The sequence below is a fragment of the Montipora capricornis genome, chromosome 2 (genome assembly GCF_036669925.1).
Source record: "Montipora capricornis isolate CH-2021 chromosome 2, ASM3666992v2, whole genome shotgun sequence".
In the NCBI taxonomy this organism is placed as follows: domain Eukaryota; kingdom Metazoa; phylum Cnidaria; class Anthozoa; order Scleractinia; family Acroporidae; genus Montipora; species Montipora capricornis.
Window position 1 is genome coordinate 2,511,854 of NC_090884.1, and position 15,000 is coordinate 2,526,853.

The 15,000-nt window shown below is 38.3% G+C and overlaps 2 protein-coding genes across 2 annotated transcripts in view; one reads left to right on the forward strand and one right to left on the reverse strand.

The window, feature by feature from the left end:
* LOC138038420 (uncharacterized) overlaps positions 1–14,164 on the reverse strand; it is an 18,489-nt gene extending 4,325 nt beyond the window's left edge. The window contains exons 1-8 of the mRNA XM_068884280.1: positions 14,067–14,164; positions 13,515–13,986; positions 13,088–13,335; positions 11,395–11,629; positions 2,038–2,222; positions 1,577–1,700; positions 1,189–1,310; positions 1–652 (exon numbers count right to left, since the gene is read on the reverse strand). The exon at positions 1–652 is cut by the window's left edge and continues 362 nt beyond it. Of these exons, the coding sequence (XP_068740381.1) occupies positions 1–652; positions 1,189–1,310; positions 1,577–1,700; positions 2,038–2,222; positions 11,395–11,629; positions 13,088–13,335; positions 13,515–13,881 (1,933 nt within the window). The 5' untranslated portion in view covers positions 13,882–13,986; positions 14,067–14,164. The remainder of the gene's footprint in view (positions 653–1,188; positions 1,311–1,576; positions 1,701–2,037; positions 2,223–11,394; positions 11,630–13,087; positions 13,336–13,514; positions 13,987–14,066) is intronic.
* Positions 14,165–14,294: 130 nt separating this feature from the next.
* The window catches only part of LOC138038421 (uncharacterized), a 25,650-nt gene continuing 24,944 nt past the window's right edge, over positions 14,295–15,000 (forward strand). Inside the window, exon 1 of the mRNA XM_068884281.1 lies at positions 14,295–14,637. Coding sequence (XP_068740382.1) covers positions 14,373–14,637 — 265 coding nt within the window. The 5' untranslated portion in view covers positions 14,295–14,372. The remainder of the gene's footprint in view (positions 14,638–15,000) is intronic.

A 15,000-nucleotide genomic window follows, 5' to 3' on the forward strand; every position in this document is an offset into this window, starting at 1 on the left:
TGTTTGAATTGCGGCTAACCCCTCCTGCTGATTGAATACTTGTTGATGACATTATGTCATCCTTCTTTACTTCGGAAATTAACTGTGCATCAGACTTGATGCCTTCCTTTTCCTCTGTAATACCGCCTTTAAAAACCTCGCTAATGTCCACATTCGAATGGGCGTCGGGTTTAAACACATATTTATAGCCCCTAGAAGGCTTTTCTTCAAAGTCACAATCTGTCAAGAGATAAGTGTTAGTTGAATCATTCAAAGAAGAAAGACCATCTTTCCTTTTGTCCGAACCGCAAAATCTTAACTCAAAATCATGGAAAGTACTTGCATAATCTTCTCGTCCTATTTGCTTTCCACTATCTTTTAATTCACCACAGGAAATACTGTCATTAAAACCACAATTCATTTTTCTGCCAATGAAAGTTCCCTGATCACAACAATGACAGGACTCGTCTTTAAGACACATTGTTCTTCCATCTTCAGTACATAGTTCATATTCAATGAAATCACTGTCTTGGTTTGGTTTCGTGTAAAGTGCGGAGACTTCACAAGCTTCACGAGATGCAGTAAATGAGACTGTGCTTGTTATGGACTTGTTCAAGTTGTTTTTGGGAGGGGCAGACACCACACAGGTAATGTGCCACGACCCGCAAGAAACCTAAGGAGAAAAATTACAAAAAAAAAACCTTGAATAGAAATAAGCCATTTCCTAGTTGACTTCACACTAGTTAGGGTTAGGGTTAACCCTAACCCTAACACTAGGGACTTTTTGTGATGGTAATTTACTCCACTTTTTTACATAAAGGAAAATTATGAAAAGGATAACATGGATTCCAGGAAGTCCATTCAATCGACAGAAGTGAGGGGAATGTATAGGGTTTGTCTTGTATCACGTAACTTCAAAGAGAGGGTCAAGGGAAAATTTATCTGTACCAGGACAAGAAGAGGCAAAATTATGCAGTGAGGAATGAAAGAACTGAATAGTACTGAAAAAATGTTAAACTAAAACTAAGAAAGAAAAAGAGTAATCTTTAGCATACTTGTAAAACAGCAAGGTCTAAACCTAAAAAGACAGGGACTGCGTCAGTCTGTCACTGAAATGACCTTAAAATGTCAAAGCACTTTCATATTCTATATGTGAGGAGTATTGACGTGTAAATTCATTTCAACTTTTTGGAATGAGAAAGTACTTACTTTTAAAGCTCTCCATACTCCCAAAGGCACAAGGCGTGGCTCAAACTGGAAAAACCTGCTGTTTTCATCGTCACGAATTACATGGCTAGAATTTTTTCCCCACATGTACAATTCGCCATCATCTGTAATGTGCAACACCATAAGATTGGATCACTTCTATCAAGATGCATATAAAGAAAGATCTCAACCGTAACTACCTGAGAAAAATTTTTCGTCTTATATCGACTGAAATTGCATGATCAGAAAAGAAAGGAAAAACTCAAGACTTGAACCCAACAATTAACATTACACACCTTGCCTTATTTGAAGTTACTGGCATTGGTTTCACCCACGTTCACTGTCTACTGGATAGAAAGATACCAAATATTGATCAGACAAAACAACTCACCAGTGACTGCAGCACACGTGGTCTCACCCACAGCTATACTGACAACCTTTGCAGGAAGCAATGAGTGGCATATTTCCCTTGGTTCACTTACAAACTTCACTATCTTTCCTTGTCCCAGTTGACCCTGTAATAATGATAACGATGATAATAATCACAATCACAACAACAGCAATAATGATGATGATGATGATAAATTTTCCACAAAGGCCAAGAAACCTCATATTATCATGGGTAAGAGTGTTGAGAACATCAGCTATTTTTAATGCTAAATACCTCATGCATGAAATTCACCACACGAATATAGTGCAAAAGAACAAACAAGTAGAGAATACAAAGAATAACAGTCTTGTATTGTCGTCCTTGTTGCTGTTTTATTTGGAATTTTACTCTTTAGTTTTATCAGCATCAAAATTTTCTAACTTCCAATCATGGAAACTACCAATGAACTATTATGTAGTTACCTCAAAATTGTTGCCCCAAGAATAAACAGCACCACTTGAAAGCAGAATAAGTGAGTGGGAATCCCCACCAGCCAAATCAATAACCGCATCATCTTCATGGCTTGAATACACACAGCGCGGAGACAAAAGGTCTGTTTTGGAACCACATGCTTTACCGTATCCCCAAGCATATACATGCCCACCAACTGTAACAGACAAATATGTATGGATTTGGAATTAACCAAGAGACATTTACTATCACAACATTTACCTATTAAAAATTATACTTGTTAAAATAGTCATTTAAAAATGGTTTTCATTGCCACAGCTTTCTTTATCCAGCTACTGTACAGCCTGATAAACTTTTTATTGATGGGGTCCATTTCCAACAAACCAGCAGATATAGCCAAGTGAAAAGTTTTGCTATAATTTAAACGCTAGTATTTCTGTGTTTTTGAATTTGTCCACTTCATAGAAATTTTTTGATCGAGTCGTTTTCCTTAGTAGCTTAGGGTTAGGGTTAGCCTTGTATTAGTAGCCCCCCTGGTCCTGGTGATAGCAGGCGTTAATGCCCCTGCACATATTGCGCGTAATAGTGTGCTCTGAATAGTGTGGGAAATACGCAAAGTTTTCCAGACGATGCAAAAGTTTACATTCATTTAGATATTACTATAACCTCATTTATATTATGCAATAAAGGAGAAGATTTTCAAAAACAAAGAATTCCCCATGCTTCACAGGGAAGTTTTAATCCTAACAATATATCATTAAAAACCCTAAACCTCTTAAAGATGCTCATTCCATGTGTAAATAGGACCTTACAAGTGCCAATATGTTACATAACATCAGTAATGTAGTCATTTTTAAAATGATACACCCAGAAACTGTAAAATGCTGAAAAAAAAAAAAACGTAATTCACTAACAAGATGCAGGAACGGCGCAGTGGTGAGAGCTCTTGCCTCCCACCAATGTGCGTCATAGCGTGGGTTGAGTTTGTGGGTTCTGTTCTCTGCACCCAGAGGTTTTTCTCCAGGTACTCTGGTTTCTCCTTCTCCCCAAAAACCAACATTTGACTTGATTTGCATTAATTGTTAATTTCAGTTTACAAAATAGTGCTCCAGCACTAGAATAACTATAGACACTTAAATAAAGTTCCTTTCATTTCCTTTTCCTTTTCCTACGCAGAATACAAACTGTTGCTTGATGGCACTCTATCAATAATTGGTATAGTTAGTTATTATCATCAACATCTGTGTTCTTGCAAAAAAGGTTCCTTCCACTAGAGCTGGGTGCAAACCATGGTTCTAAGGTCCCCATGGGTTCATTATTTTTATAGGTACAATTTTCCTCAAAATATGGACAGGGCCAGGGGCAAGTAATGTTAGTTTTTGTAGTTCGATGATTTTAAAAGGGCCTGGGATCTTCCCTGTTTGTCCTTTCAGGACCTTCTTGGTGATTCAAAGCACTCCTATTAATACTAGAACAGTTTCTTTGCATAATCCCCACATCCTAGTTGATTCCATTTCTGGATCTTTACATTGTGTAAGTTTTCATTGACCGGCCCTTATAGGGGTATTCCTGTCTGATGGGATTGCCAGTTTATTAGTTTGCAATAATAATTATTATTCACGGTTTTATGATCGTTGACTACTACATGTATATCTGATTTGTAATAATTTTATTTATCTCTTGGTCTGCCGTTATCAGCATATTTCATATTCCTTAACTTTCTGTTACTGTTTCTACAGCATAATGATACCATTTCTGTTTTGATATTATAGTTTTAGAAGTCTCTCTAATGCATGTATGTTGCTGCTCCATACTTGTGTCTGAGGCTGTAATCTCCTTAAGAAGGGCAGCCAGATACAACAGGGTCAACTGTCCCTTTGTACTTGTTACATATCCTACACATGGGGATAATTCTAGCACAGTATGGTGTAGTGACCAGGCTTTGGTCCTGAAAAGCCATTAATTTTGCAACCCCTTGGTTCTGCTTTCAGTTTGCAACTCTTTAACCACTGGTTGGTTAAGTGGTAATCCACACCTGTTTCTGTTATTCTCTTTGGGTACTTCCCATGGAGTGCTTTGGATTTCCATTGCTGGAGGCAATCTGAAGTATTTCTTCAGCTTTGCTTTGCTCCTTTTGCAAAGTTGATTGTTGATTCCGAGCACTTTTGAACTGGTATGGCAAATTCAGCTCTCGAACAAACACTTGGGCTTCCTTTGAATGGAGGACACTAGTTGGAGCGATGCATCCTCTGAATGTTTCAGATACTTGTCCAGTCCCACCAAACTTGTTTCCAGATAAAGGAGGACTTGCTCACCAGCCTCCCTTGAAAGACAGAGGCAATCCACATCGGCTTTGAGATGGTGCATTTCTGCAAAAATTGCATGTATTGCAAGGAGATTTCGTGTATTTGTGGTCGAGTTCTTCAGGGCAGGTGTTGAAACCACCTTTCCATTTTGATATCTTGATTTCCGAACAATGCTTCATAGGCCAAACTCCTGGTCATCATTCTTTTGTATATGTTTTTATGTTGTCCACGAAAGATAATTCGGTGGATGATCTTCTGACCTGGTGTTTCATGGCGGCCCGCCACAGGTGCTTTTATTAAGAAAAGAGATCAGTGGAGATGGAGTGGGCAAAAATGAAACGGGAATAGAGGGTCTCCTTACAATATGCTGACCTAGATTGCAATAGGTCCTTCAGTTGCCCTCTTTAAATCACGTTTTCCAGCCATCCCAGCTCTTATCACCTCTCAACTCATTTGTTGTTACAAAGAATCTTCTACGCAAACTCACTGTATCTCACTCTTCTCTTCTCCGTCCTCCGGGATGTTCTCTTTTTCAAGCAATCTTATCAGTTTTTCACTGATTTTGTTGAAAAATTTATTGAGGCTTGTGTTCACTTCATTTAACTAAACTTCAAGATAAATTATTTGAAGGCAGTGTGGCCCCGTGGTTAGGGCGCTAGCCTTGAGGTCCAGAGATCCTGTGTTAAAGATCTGTTCTGACCACTTTATGAATTTGATCCTGGTAGACCCTGGTTCAACTTCTCTGCTGCACTTGATAATCGCCAACATGTTTGCCTCTGGCCAGTTGGGGTTCTTAACAGTTGTTGTTGTTGTTGTTTCATTGAATTTGTTTCATCGGCCCTTAAAAGCCCCTAAAGGGGAGAAGTCAATTAAATTTGTAAGTATTAGACTGCTTGCAGCCTCCGTTTTGTCTTACGCCCCAACTTGTGCGATACAAAGCAATGGTGAGTCACACTCAAGAATAGACTGGGGAGAATTGAAGCAAGGCAAGAAAAGGGAGACTCAAGACTCTGACTTCTTAGAATTTTTGGTACACCGTATGATGAAAAATCGCGATAAAACATTTCCTAAAAGCAAATTAAAAATTAGTAGACGTGCGCTTCTTTTTTGTATTATTATTATTATTATTATTATTATGACAGTGAAAACGTATGGATGCCATATGGATCCCTATCCAGCCAGCTTATTATTATTATTATTATTATTATTATTATTATTATTATTATTATTATTATTATTATTATTATTACTAGCTGTATGGAAGGACTGAAGAGGAGCTGGAGAGTTTGATATAAATTATGTTGTGCAGGTTTTTTTCATGGGAGGAGGAGGCAGTGTGGCCCAGTGGTTAGGGCACTTGCCTTGAGATCTGGAGATCCTGGGTTCAAGACACGTTCAGACCACTGGTCGAATTTGTTCCTGGTAGTTCCTGGTTCAACTTCCCAGCTGCACTTGTAAATAGCCAACTGGTTTGCCTCCAGCCAGTTGGGATTTAGTTGTGTTTCATTGGCCCTGAAAAGCCCCTATGGGGAGCCATCAACTAAGTATGTATTGTATTGTTTTGTATTGTATTGGAACATAGTGGGTTGGACAAGTGTGCTGTGTGCTATGTTGGTGCAATTGGAGGAAAAATAAGATGGTTTGAAGATTACTTCACCACGCCCTCTCCGAAGCAAGACATACAGTATGACATGTACTAACTATAAATCCAGCTATTGGTATGGGATTTTCCAAGGATCAATACTGGGCTTAACAATGTTTGTAGTATAGACCTGGGCTCGAAATTGCAACCAATACAGTATCATCTGAGACTGACTTTTTTTCTCTTGCAACTAAAATATCTGGAGGAGTTGCAAAATGCAACTAGTTCTCACCACTGCTATTAAAGTACTACCTGATGAAATTCACATCTTTACTATCTAAGCCATTTTAAGACAAAAACATGTTACAGTCTGTATGAGAAAAAGAATGATGTTTGCTATTTTCAAATATATATGCAAATATATATGCAAATTAGCCAAGGGATGACATCATAAACTCAACCAAATTTTGATCAAATATGGTGAAACAAGATATCTCAGCCAATTTGTATCAGAAAACCTTGATTCTTTGGAGTAGGATTCTAGTTGATGTGCTTCACAATATGAGCATACCAGTTTTGTCACCAAGGTAACATGCTGGGTTCTAGACCTCATATTAAAGGGTTTGCTGGCCACCTTTGGCATTCTGTTTTGATATTTGCCAGTGGTGCCTCATCTGCATGATCCTGCACACATAATTTAGACATGTTGGGTCGAGTTTGTGGCCTTGTTTTAAATGTTTTTCTAGCTTAAGATCACCAAAAATATTGAAATCAGGTTGGAGGAGACTGGAAAAGAGTGAGTTGCCAAGGGAACCAATTTCTTTATGGCCATAGGTGTGTTGCCTGTAGAGCTATTAGCCTACCAAGTTTCAGTGGTCTCTGCTGCAAATTGACTGAGGTAGCACTATTTATATACTACAGTAGATGTGATATTGGGTTGAGTGAATGACGCCATCATCCCTCTAATTTGCACATTTCACACATTTTTCAAACTTAAATATCTCCAGAACCAATGCAGATATTTCTAAAACTTAAAAAGCGTTTTTAATCTTTCCTGGAATTCTATATGATGAACCTAAAAATGCAAGGCATAAAAATTCAATCACAGTAGCACTTTAAGAAATATGGTAAAAGGGTTAGCAGTTGCCCCTTTGCCACAACTTTCGCTAAAATGAATAACAAAATGAAAAATTATTTTGTTTCTCGTCATGAATTTTGCTTCAATCTGAAGATATCCATGGGGAAAACCTGTAGCATACGTACATTAGGCTGCAAGCCAGCTTTTCAAAAATATCATTATTAATGACTTAATTTACACCACGCAGTTGTTAGCAGGCAAAGGATTGGTGCTCAATCTAAATAGATGCTGTTGCTGTTCAAAACAAGCAATTTAAACTTAAACATTCTTTACATATTGAAATAACCTTGAGAGGAAAACCATTTCAAAAGAGTATCCAACTTTGGTTACCTTAGGAGTTACCACTTGGGAAGAACTTTTTATGAAAAGAGCTCATAAACTTAACCCAAAAGGATTAGGGTTAGATTTTTAGTGAAACTAGAAGCTCCAAGAAGCTTACACTGGGTTGCCTGTGGTACGCGTTACACAAAAAAGGAAGGCACTGAATTGGGCGGTATTGAACTGCAGCGTTCCAGTTAATTTTTTCAAGTGGGGCGTCATTAAGACCATTTGAGGGGTCACCCACATGTCGCGCCAGCAGAGGCTCACCAAAGTTCCTGAGAAACGTATCTATTTTGACTTCAGGGTGAACTATTTACACAATCGAGAGGTTGAGTGGCCATGTAATTGAAAATCTAAACATTAAGAAAGGCAAGCACAAAAGCAAATTAAAGAAATGGTTAAGTAAATATAAAGTTTGTTACTATCTGAATGTTTTTGGGTTAGAGTAAAGGGATATATTGTCACGCAACTTATGTAATTTCATGACACTCAAAATTCGCAAAAAGCGTGAGTTTCAGGTAAACAATCTTCGTACTAGCAAGTCGTAGCAATAAATTGGATTAACCAGGAAGTTAAAGAAATATTGTTGGCTTCCCAAATAAATTTCATATTACACTACAATGACAAAATCATTTGTCAGAGAAATAAAATTCCTGTCTCCTCGCGTATCACATTTCAACGCACGTATGCAAATTTGCTAACTCATTTTCACCGCGATTGTGTGGTTCCAGAAAATATCCATACCCCCACCACGGAAGACTTTTTGATTTGCACCCCCCCTCCCCCCAGGATTTTCCATTCCAGGGGGATGTTTGATGACCCCCCCCCCCTCCCCTCAGGAATTTTCAAAATTTTTTTACTTATAAAAACGAAAGTGAATTAGTTACGTAATTGCGGTAGAATTTTATTACAACAGTGTAAACATTAAGGTTAACTTTTAGAAAAATATAACGCTTTGTTAAGCTCATTATTCAGCTAAACTTTTAGCTTGTGCGCTATCAACTTTGCAAAGCTTAAACATTTGGGTTGCACATCGACTGTTTCACGTTTTTGTGCGAACTTCGATGAGAACATTTCACTCGCTTAAACAACTTCGCAAACCATAGTAAATAAAACAGAAACTTACAAGGTTCCTTTTTCTACACATTTTGTCAGTTTCTTCAGGTTGATTCTTTAATATTTAGGGACCACACATGTTGACGCGGTAGGTTTCGTGAACGTCGTCACAAAGGCGATTGTTTTACAAAGAATATTATTGACACCAAAATAATCCATCATATTTGTAAACTTAGATATGGCGATTTATGTGCAGTCTTCAAATTTACTGACTCTCCAGCAGTCCTTCTCGCCGGTAAATGACACACAGCCTCACTGTTGCTTGCCTTTGAGCCACGGATGGAATCGAGAGGGCGAATCTTATTGTTTTTGCCGCGATTTACTTCCTCCAATGAGTAGTCAAACTCCTGTTTTAGAATTTCCAGTTTGACATAACGAACTGAACCTCAACAATCATTTCCCGAGGCCGCAATAAATATTGCGTTTACTCAAAGAAGAAAAAACTTGACTCCCGGTTCCTGTCCGTGCTCTAAATGCCACCCACAAAAAAGAAAATGTCGTTGCACGCAAGCGTTGAGATGGTGGGAACTTGCGTCTTATCCCATTTTCAATGACTTACTACCCCCAGTAAAACATAAATCCTATCAAAAATGTGTTTACTGCATGTGAAGGTAGTGAAAAGTGATACTCAAGTGAACGGAAGTGTTGGTTGGATGAAAAAGAGACAAACGGAAGTGTTGGTTGGACGAAAAAGAGACAAAGCTGGAAGTCTGGGGACGAGACTCCAGTTGAGACCGCCATTTTAAATGTTTTGAATCCGTCCCAAATGAAAGACACATTGGTCTTAGCTTCGGGAGATTGTAGCACTAGCTAACTCAAAGAAAAACGAAAACATTGAAGCTAATAACATTAACTTTATCTCAAACTGACTTTTGTTTCAAAACATCGTCCGATAGTGTGTTTTGTGCCTCAGATCGATCGTATGTTGCTTTCAATGTTTTGTATGTGGTTTCGTGACCCTTTGGAAAAGTAGTTTCCCACGAAACCACCCTACCCCTTGGAAATTACTGCCCTTTAACCCCCCCTCTCCCTCGGAATTTCCAATGGTCTTCCGTGGTGGGGGTATGGATATTTTCTGGAACCACACATTCCCGCAAAATTTTTCTTCTTTCAAATACATTGTATTAGCAAAAACATCATTTCTCATCAAGCATTGCATCTTTTATGTTCAAATAAAGATTTTTTAACAATCTATCTGCAGATATTTTTTCATAATTTAAATATTATGTCAAAATTTGCCCACAGTCAAATCACAAAAATAGCAATGCATGAAACAAATTTAGTCGCATTTACCTCTTTGTCGAATTCTAATGCTTAACACAGGAATTTTTAGTTATTGTAAAAATCTTTCTACATTCGTTAGCAATCATCCTTTCAAATTTCAGAGAAATCGACCGGTCCGTGAATATTTTACGAGTTTTTTTTAAGGGATGTCAAAAGGCCAAGTGAATGTTATGCATAACAGGAGACGTTCGCGAGATCAAGCGTTATAAATATTTTTTCACAAAATGTTCCTGAATCGTCAAGTATCACCACAGAAGACAAGAACATCATTTCAAAAGCTTATTCTATGCAAAAAAGTAGGTTCTGGAGGTAATTTTGAGAGTGGAAATCAAGTTTACGCCACATGGGCTATTTACTTAAGTAAACACAACAGAAAGACGCTTACCTTATTTTGACATGAAAATGCAGCTTTATTATTGCCATAAAAACTATCCAGTTAAGCTTGCATATTACACAACATGATGAATTCATAAAGGCCACCTTTTCCAGCGACATATTTTTTGAAACAAACAACATATTTCCTATACCCTTCCTATTTCATTACGTGCGTGAAGACAAGAAACTCAATCGTGTCAAATTACACTCCGTGTCAAAAACGCAACTAAATAAATTTCCCACCAGTGTTCAGCATGAAACCCTTCACTCAAAACCCTTTCCTTGAATTATCAAGCAAAAATAGGGCAACAAGCTTTCTTTCAAATAATTTTTGACTAACAAGAATTGTGCAGAATTGCAAACAAATAAGCCAGACAACCGAGATCACAGATCCAATTTTTTCAATTCCTTCTCTGTCTTTGTCAAACCCATAAGTTACTAGAGAATTTTCCATTTGATTTCAGTGTTGTACAAAACACCACACTTGTAAAATATTAGAACTACAGCTGACTTTGATTACGGCTCGATGGGCAACAGATTGTTGTTGAAGTCCATTACTCGTCCCTTTTAGATTCCAGATTTGTTTTTTCACCACCTGTCTTGTTCCGTATCCAATTGACTTGCCATTATTGAGCTCCATAAGGGTATATTTTGTTTAAAGATCCACTAAAACACCATTCGCGTTACATGACTTTCGACGCCATTGCCGGTTAAGTTAATCATTCTACTGTGTCCACCAGAGAAATCTAATCATTTCCCACTACCCTCTCGATCCTAAGAAAATATGCGCAGAAGGCTCTATGCACAAAAACACCACTTAGCAGGGGAGTGACAGGCAAGACTTTCACTGACACGGAAAAAAAAAATAAAAATAATAAAACCAACAAATGAAACGCAGATTCCGACTGGGTTTGCCATACTGGCAACCCAGTAATAAGTAAATTAATTTGAAGTAGGTGATATAACTATAAATGCTAATCATAATTATTGAATGCCCAGATTTGTGTAGAATGTTTATTAAAAAATGAGCCTTACCGATACAGGCATTTTCAAATGCTACATTTTGTTAGCTTTCCAGTGGTATAATAGTTTCTTTGGGTTTCTTTAAAGCAACTCGAAAAAGAGCGATTTTCCAAAAGACACCCATGAAGGTTGACAGTGACCTTAAAGGAGAGGGTAAGAATATTTAAAAAGCAATATTCACAACACCAGTAGATTTAACAGAAGAAAAAAACCAAACACATACCATCTGCTGCCAGAGTATGACTGTCGCCACATGCAATAACAGAGATTGGAGACAAATCTAAGACAGTCTTGGGACAAACAACATCTACTGTGTCTCCACATCCAATTTGACCTCTGCTGTTTACTCCTACAGCTGCCACTTGTCCATTTGTAAACAAAAACACAGAATGACGAGCACCACAGGCCACTTCGGATACTTGACGATGTAGCAGAGTGTCCACAAACAATGGATGCAGCTATATTGAAGAGCACACTGTTATACATGTATTTATATAACTTGGATTGTAGAAATAATTGGTAGATGAATTAAATGAGAAAAGCTAGTTTTCATGACCTTGAAAGAGCAGACTGAGATATATTGGTAACAGAAAGACTATTTTAGGGACCAGTCATTATTTATGTAGAGGGGGTGGGGGGTGGGAGAAAAATGTCGGGCATGTCAAATTTTCTATGTGCCCCCCCCCCCCCTCCATTAGGGTATGCAAACAGCAAGTGACACCCCCTTATCTATCAATTATTTCAACCATGACGCCCCCTCTCCCACTACCACGCATCTACTAGCTCGATGTTTAGAAGGCCAGTGATAAAAAAATATTAATTATATTAATTATTATTAATATTAATTTTTGATAACCTTCGACTAACCTCTTAAATTACAAAATCAGTGTATCGTGTAGATCAGAAATTTTGCCAAGGATCTTTGAAGCTGCAAGACCGCACATGACTGAATGTGCATTTGAAGAGTACTTACATGTATTCAATGAGAGAAAAAAGAGATGGAAAACAAAAATCAAAATGGAAAAAATAGAACAAAAAGTTAATTATCTTTTGAGTAGCAATAATGATGCTTGCTATGGTAAATACTTGAACTGTCAATCAAGTGTCCTTCATTTTGATGTTTCCAACTGTGAGCGTGGAGTTAAGGAACTGTCATACTTGAAAGAAAAACTTATTTCAAGTTTTTATATTACTGCACTGTTTTTGTTAAAATCACAAGACATGATTAATCAATAGCAGTATAGCAGTATTTGAGTTGTAAAAGTTGTATTTAGTTAGTGAACTACTTTGAACTGCTAACTGAGGTCAGCATTATGAAGGATTTGGTGCTTCCTTCAAGATTCAAGTTGACTTCCTCCACTGGCTGGCTTTACAAACAATGTTATTGTGTTTTGTTTTTCAATTCACATGTTGAGGACACAACTACAAATGTCATGGTGTTAAATTACTGATCAGAGTATCAGTGTTTTAAATATCTTTATACTCCATCCTATCCAACTGGTTCACAAGTCTACCTTTCTTGAATTGACTTCTTATAACTCTTGCTGAATCATATGACCCCCCCCCCCCTCTTTGCTAATTTAAAATAGCATTGCCCCCCCCCTCCCTATTTTTTCTCCCACCTTCCCCCTCTACATAAATAATGACTGGTCCCTTAGTGCATGTGCACATTGCTCTCCTCAGTAAGCTCAAATCACTTCAACCACATGTAAAGCTTGCACAATCTGATTATCACCCCCTAAAGAAAAAGATAGTGCATGTAAGTTACCTTGAACACATCTGAGGAATGGCTACCTGTATTGTTTGAGCAACAAGACATAAATTTTAAAAAAAGAATGTACATGTAAAGAGAAAATATTTTCAAGTATTACAGTAGTATTTAAAAGGTAACTGATTCCAGACAAAATTCAGCATACCTGATTTTCCTTGAAATCAGGTTTTCTAAAATCATAGCCCAACTGCCCACTGTAGTTGTTGCCAAAACTAAAACAGTCTCCCTGTTGCGTCCATATGAAACTGTGCCTTGTCCCACAAGCGATACCTGCCAACTTGGTACCTGATGATACAGCTAGGTGAAGTACTCTTGGTTGAAGGTTGGTTTCAGAGTTTCCCATTCCCAGCTGGCCACTGTTACTGTTTCCCCAACCGTAGATTTTGTTATCGTCTAAAATTAATAAACAAGATTAACAAGTAAAGGGGGATACAGCTCCACACTTCAGCATTTTGATCTACCCATGCAACACAAAAATATATTGGCATTAGTGCAAAGGGTAAAGCTTATAAAACTGCAATTATATTAGCTTGAGTGAAAACTCAGTTCTGCTCAGTGTTTACGTCACTAACCTGTGAGAACTAGAGTGTGACTTGATCCACAAGCAACCTTAACCACTTGCCTGTCTTGTCCCAGCCACAAGGGACTTCCCAGAGCATCAGCACAAAGGACATCTTCTTTATGCCCATGGCCATGCTGGCCAAATTCTCCACAGCCCCACACCAAAAGGAGCCCTCTACAAAAATTGTTTTTCGATTGGGAAGTCTTTATAATAGCAGAATCTTCCTCAGCACTAGTCAACTGAGGATCATCGCTTTGTATAATCACTCTTTGTTTACCACCTCCAAGGGTAACATTAGTCATTCCTTTGGATATACTTTTTTCTATGATGTTTGACTGAGGCACATTTCCGTTCTGCTTTTGATCATGACTCGTCATTCTTCAGAAATTAATCACCTTGAAGCATGTACCCAAGTATCTCTTTTTGTGATTGCAAGTTTCCTGAAGCTGCTTGTCCAATCCAAAACTTTGAGTTTGTTTCAGCTGTACATTGATGTATATATCACAGAATTAGATCGAAAATTGAAGGTTGCATGTGATTGGTAACTTTTCAAATCCTCTACCTCGCGAAAACGATGGTTTTGGCGGATCAATGCGTTCCATCACTGGAGCTCTACTTCTAATTAAGTCACAGTCCTCGTAGTTCCTTTGCTATGATACTTTCATTCAGCTTTGCTTCAGACCCTCATTAATACCCTCATTAGCAAAATATTATTCAAAACTGAGCGGCCGTGAGTACATACAAAGAGTCTGGGTTTGGGCTCTTCTGTGAGCCAATCACATGAACTGTTGTAACTGATCCAATTTCACGACTTGTGCCTCCTTTTGCGGTCGTTTTCACATGATTCCCACCTTGCTATTCCGTGTCAATGATGGATTCAGGAGACACTGCGTTTCTGTCTTCGCTTCTCTCGATTGCCCGAGATCTCACTGGGGAGGATTTTGAAAACCTGAAGTTTCTTTGTCAGGGAACGGTACCAGCGAATCGGCTTGAAAATGTTAGTCGTCCCCGTGAACTATTTCTTGAGTTAATACACTGCTGTGACCTTAGCGAGGAGAATAAAGATCCGCTTTCTTCATTACTCTTTCACATTGCTCGGCATGACCTCAGGAATCGACTGCTAGACATTGAAGGTAGGCCCACCAGTTAAAGTCCTTTGGTGGGGACAAATGAGGGGAAAAGCGTATAAGCTGCGCTTTCGTTTGAAATTCCATATTGTTAATAGCAAGCGGTAGTCCACCATATTGATTGCTGCTGGATGTTCACGGGGCTCATAGTGAATGGTGTTAAACCCTAAACCCTAACCCTAACCCTGTAATTGTCATAATACACTGTATAAGCTGATTTGGGGGCGGAGATCGAGGGGGAAAAAGTACATCATTATGTAAATATAAGTTCATATGACGTTAGGGTTAGTTTTGAAGGTAATGCATCAGTCAATTCCAGCAGTGCCCACCCCCCCCCCCCGGCTAACCCCCGGCCATTAGCTTTTTTTT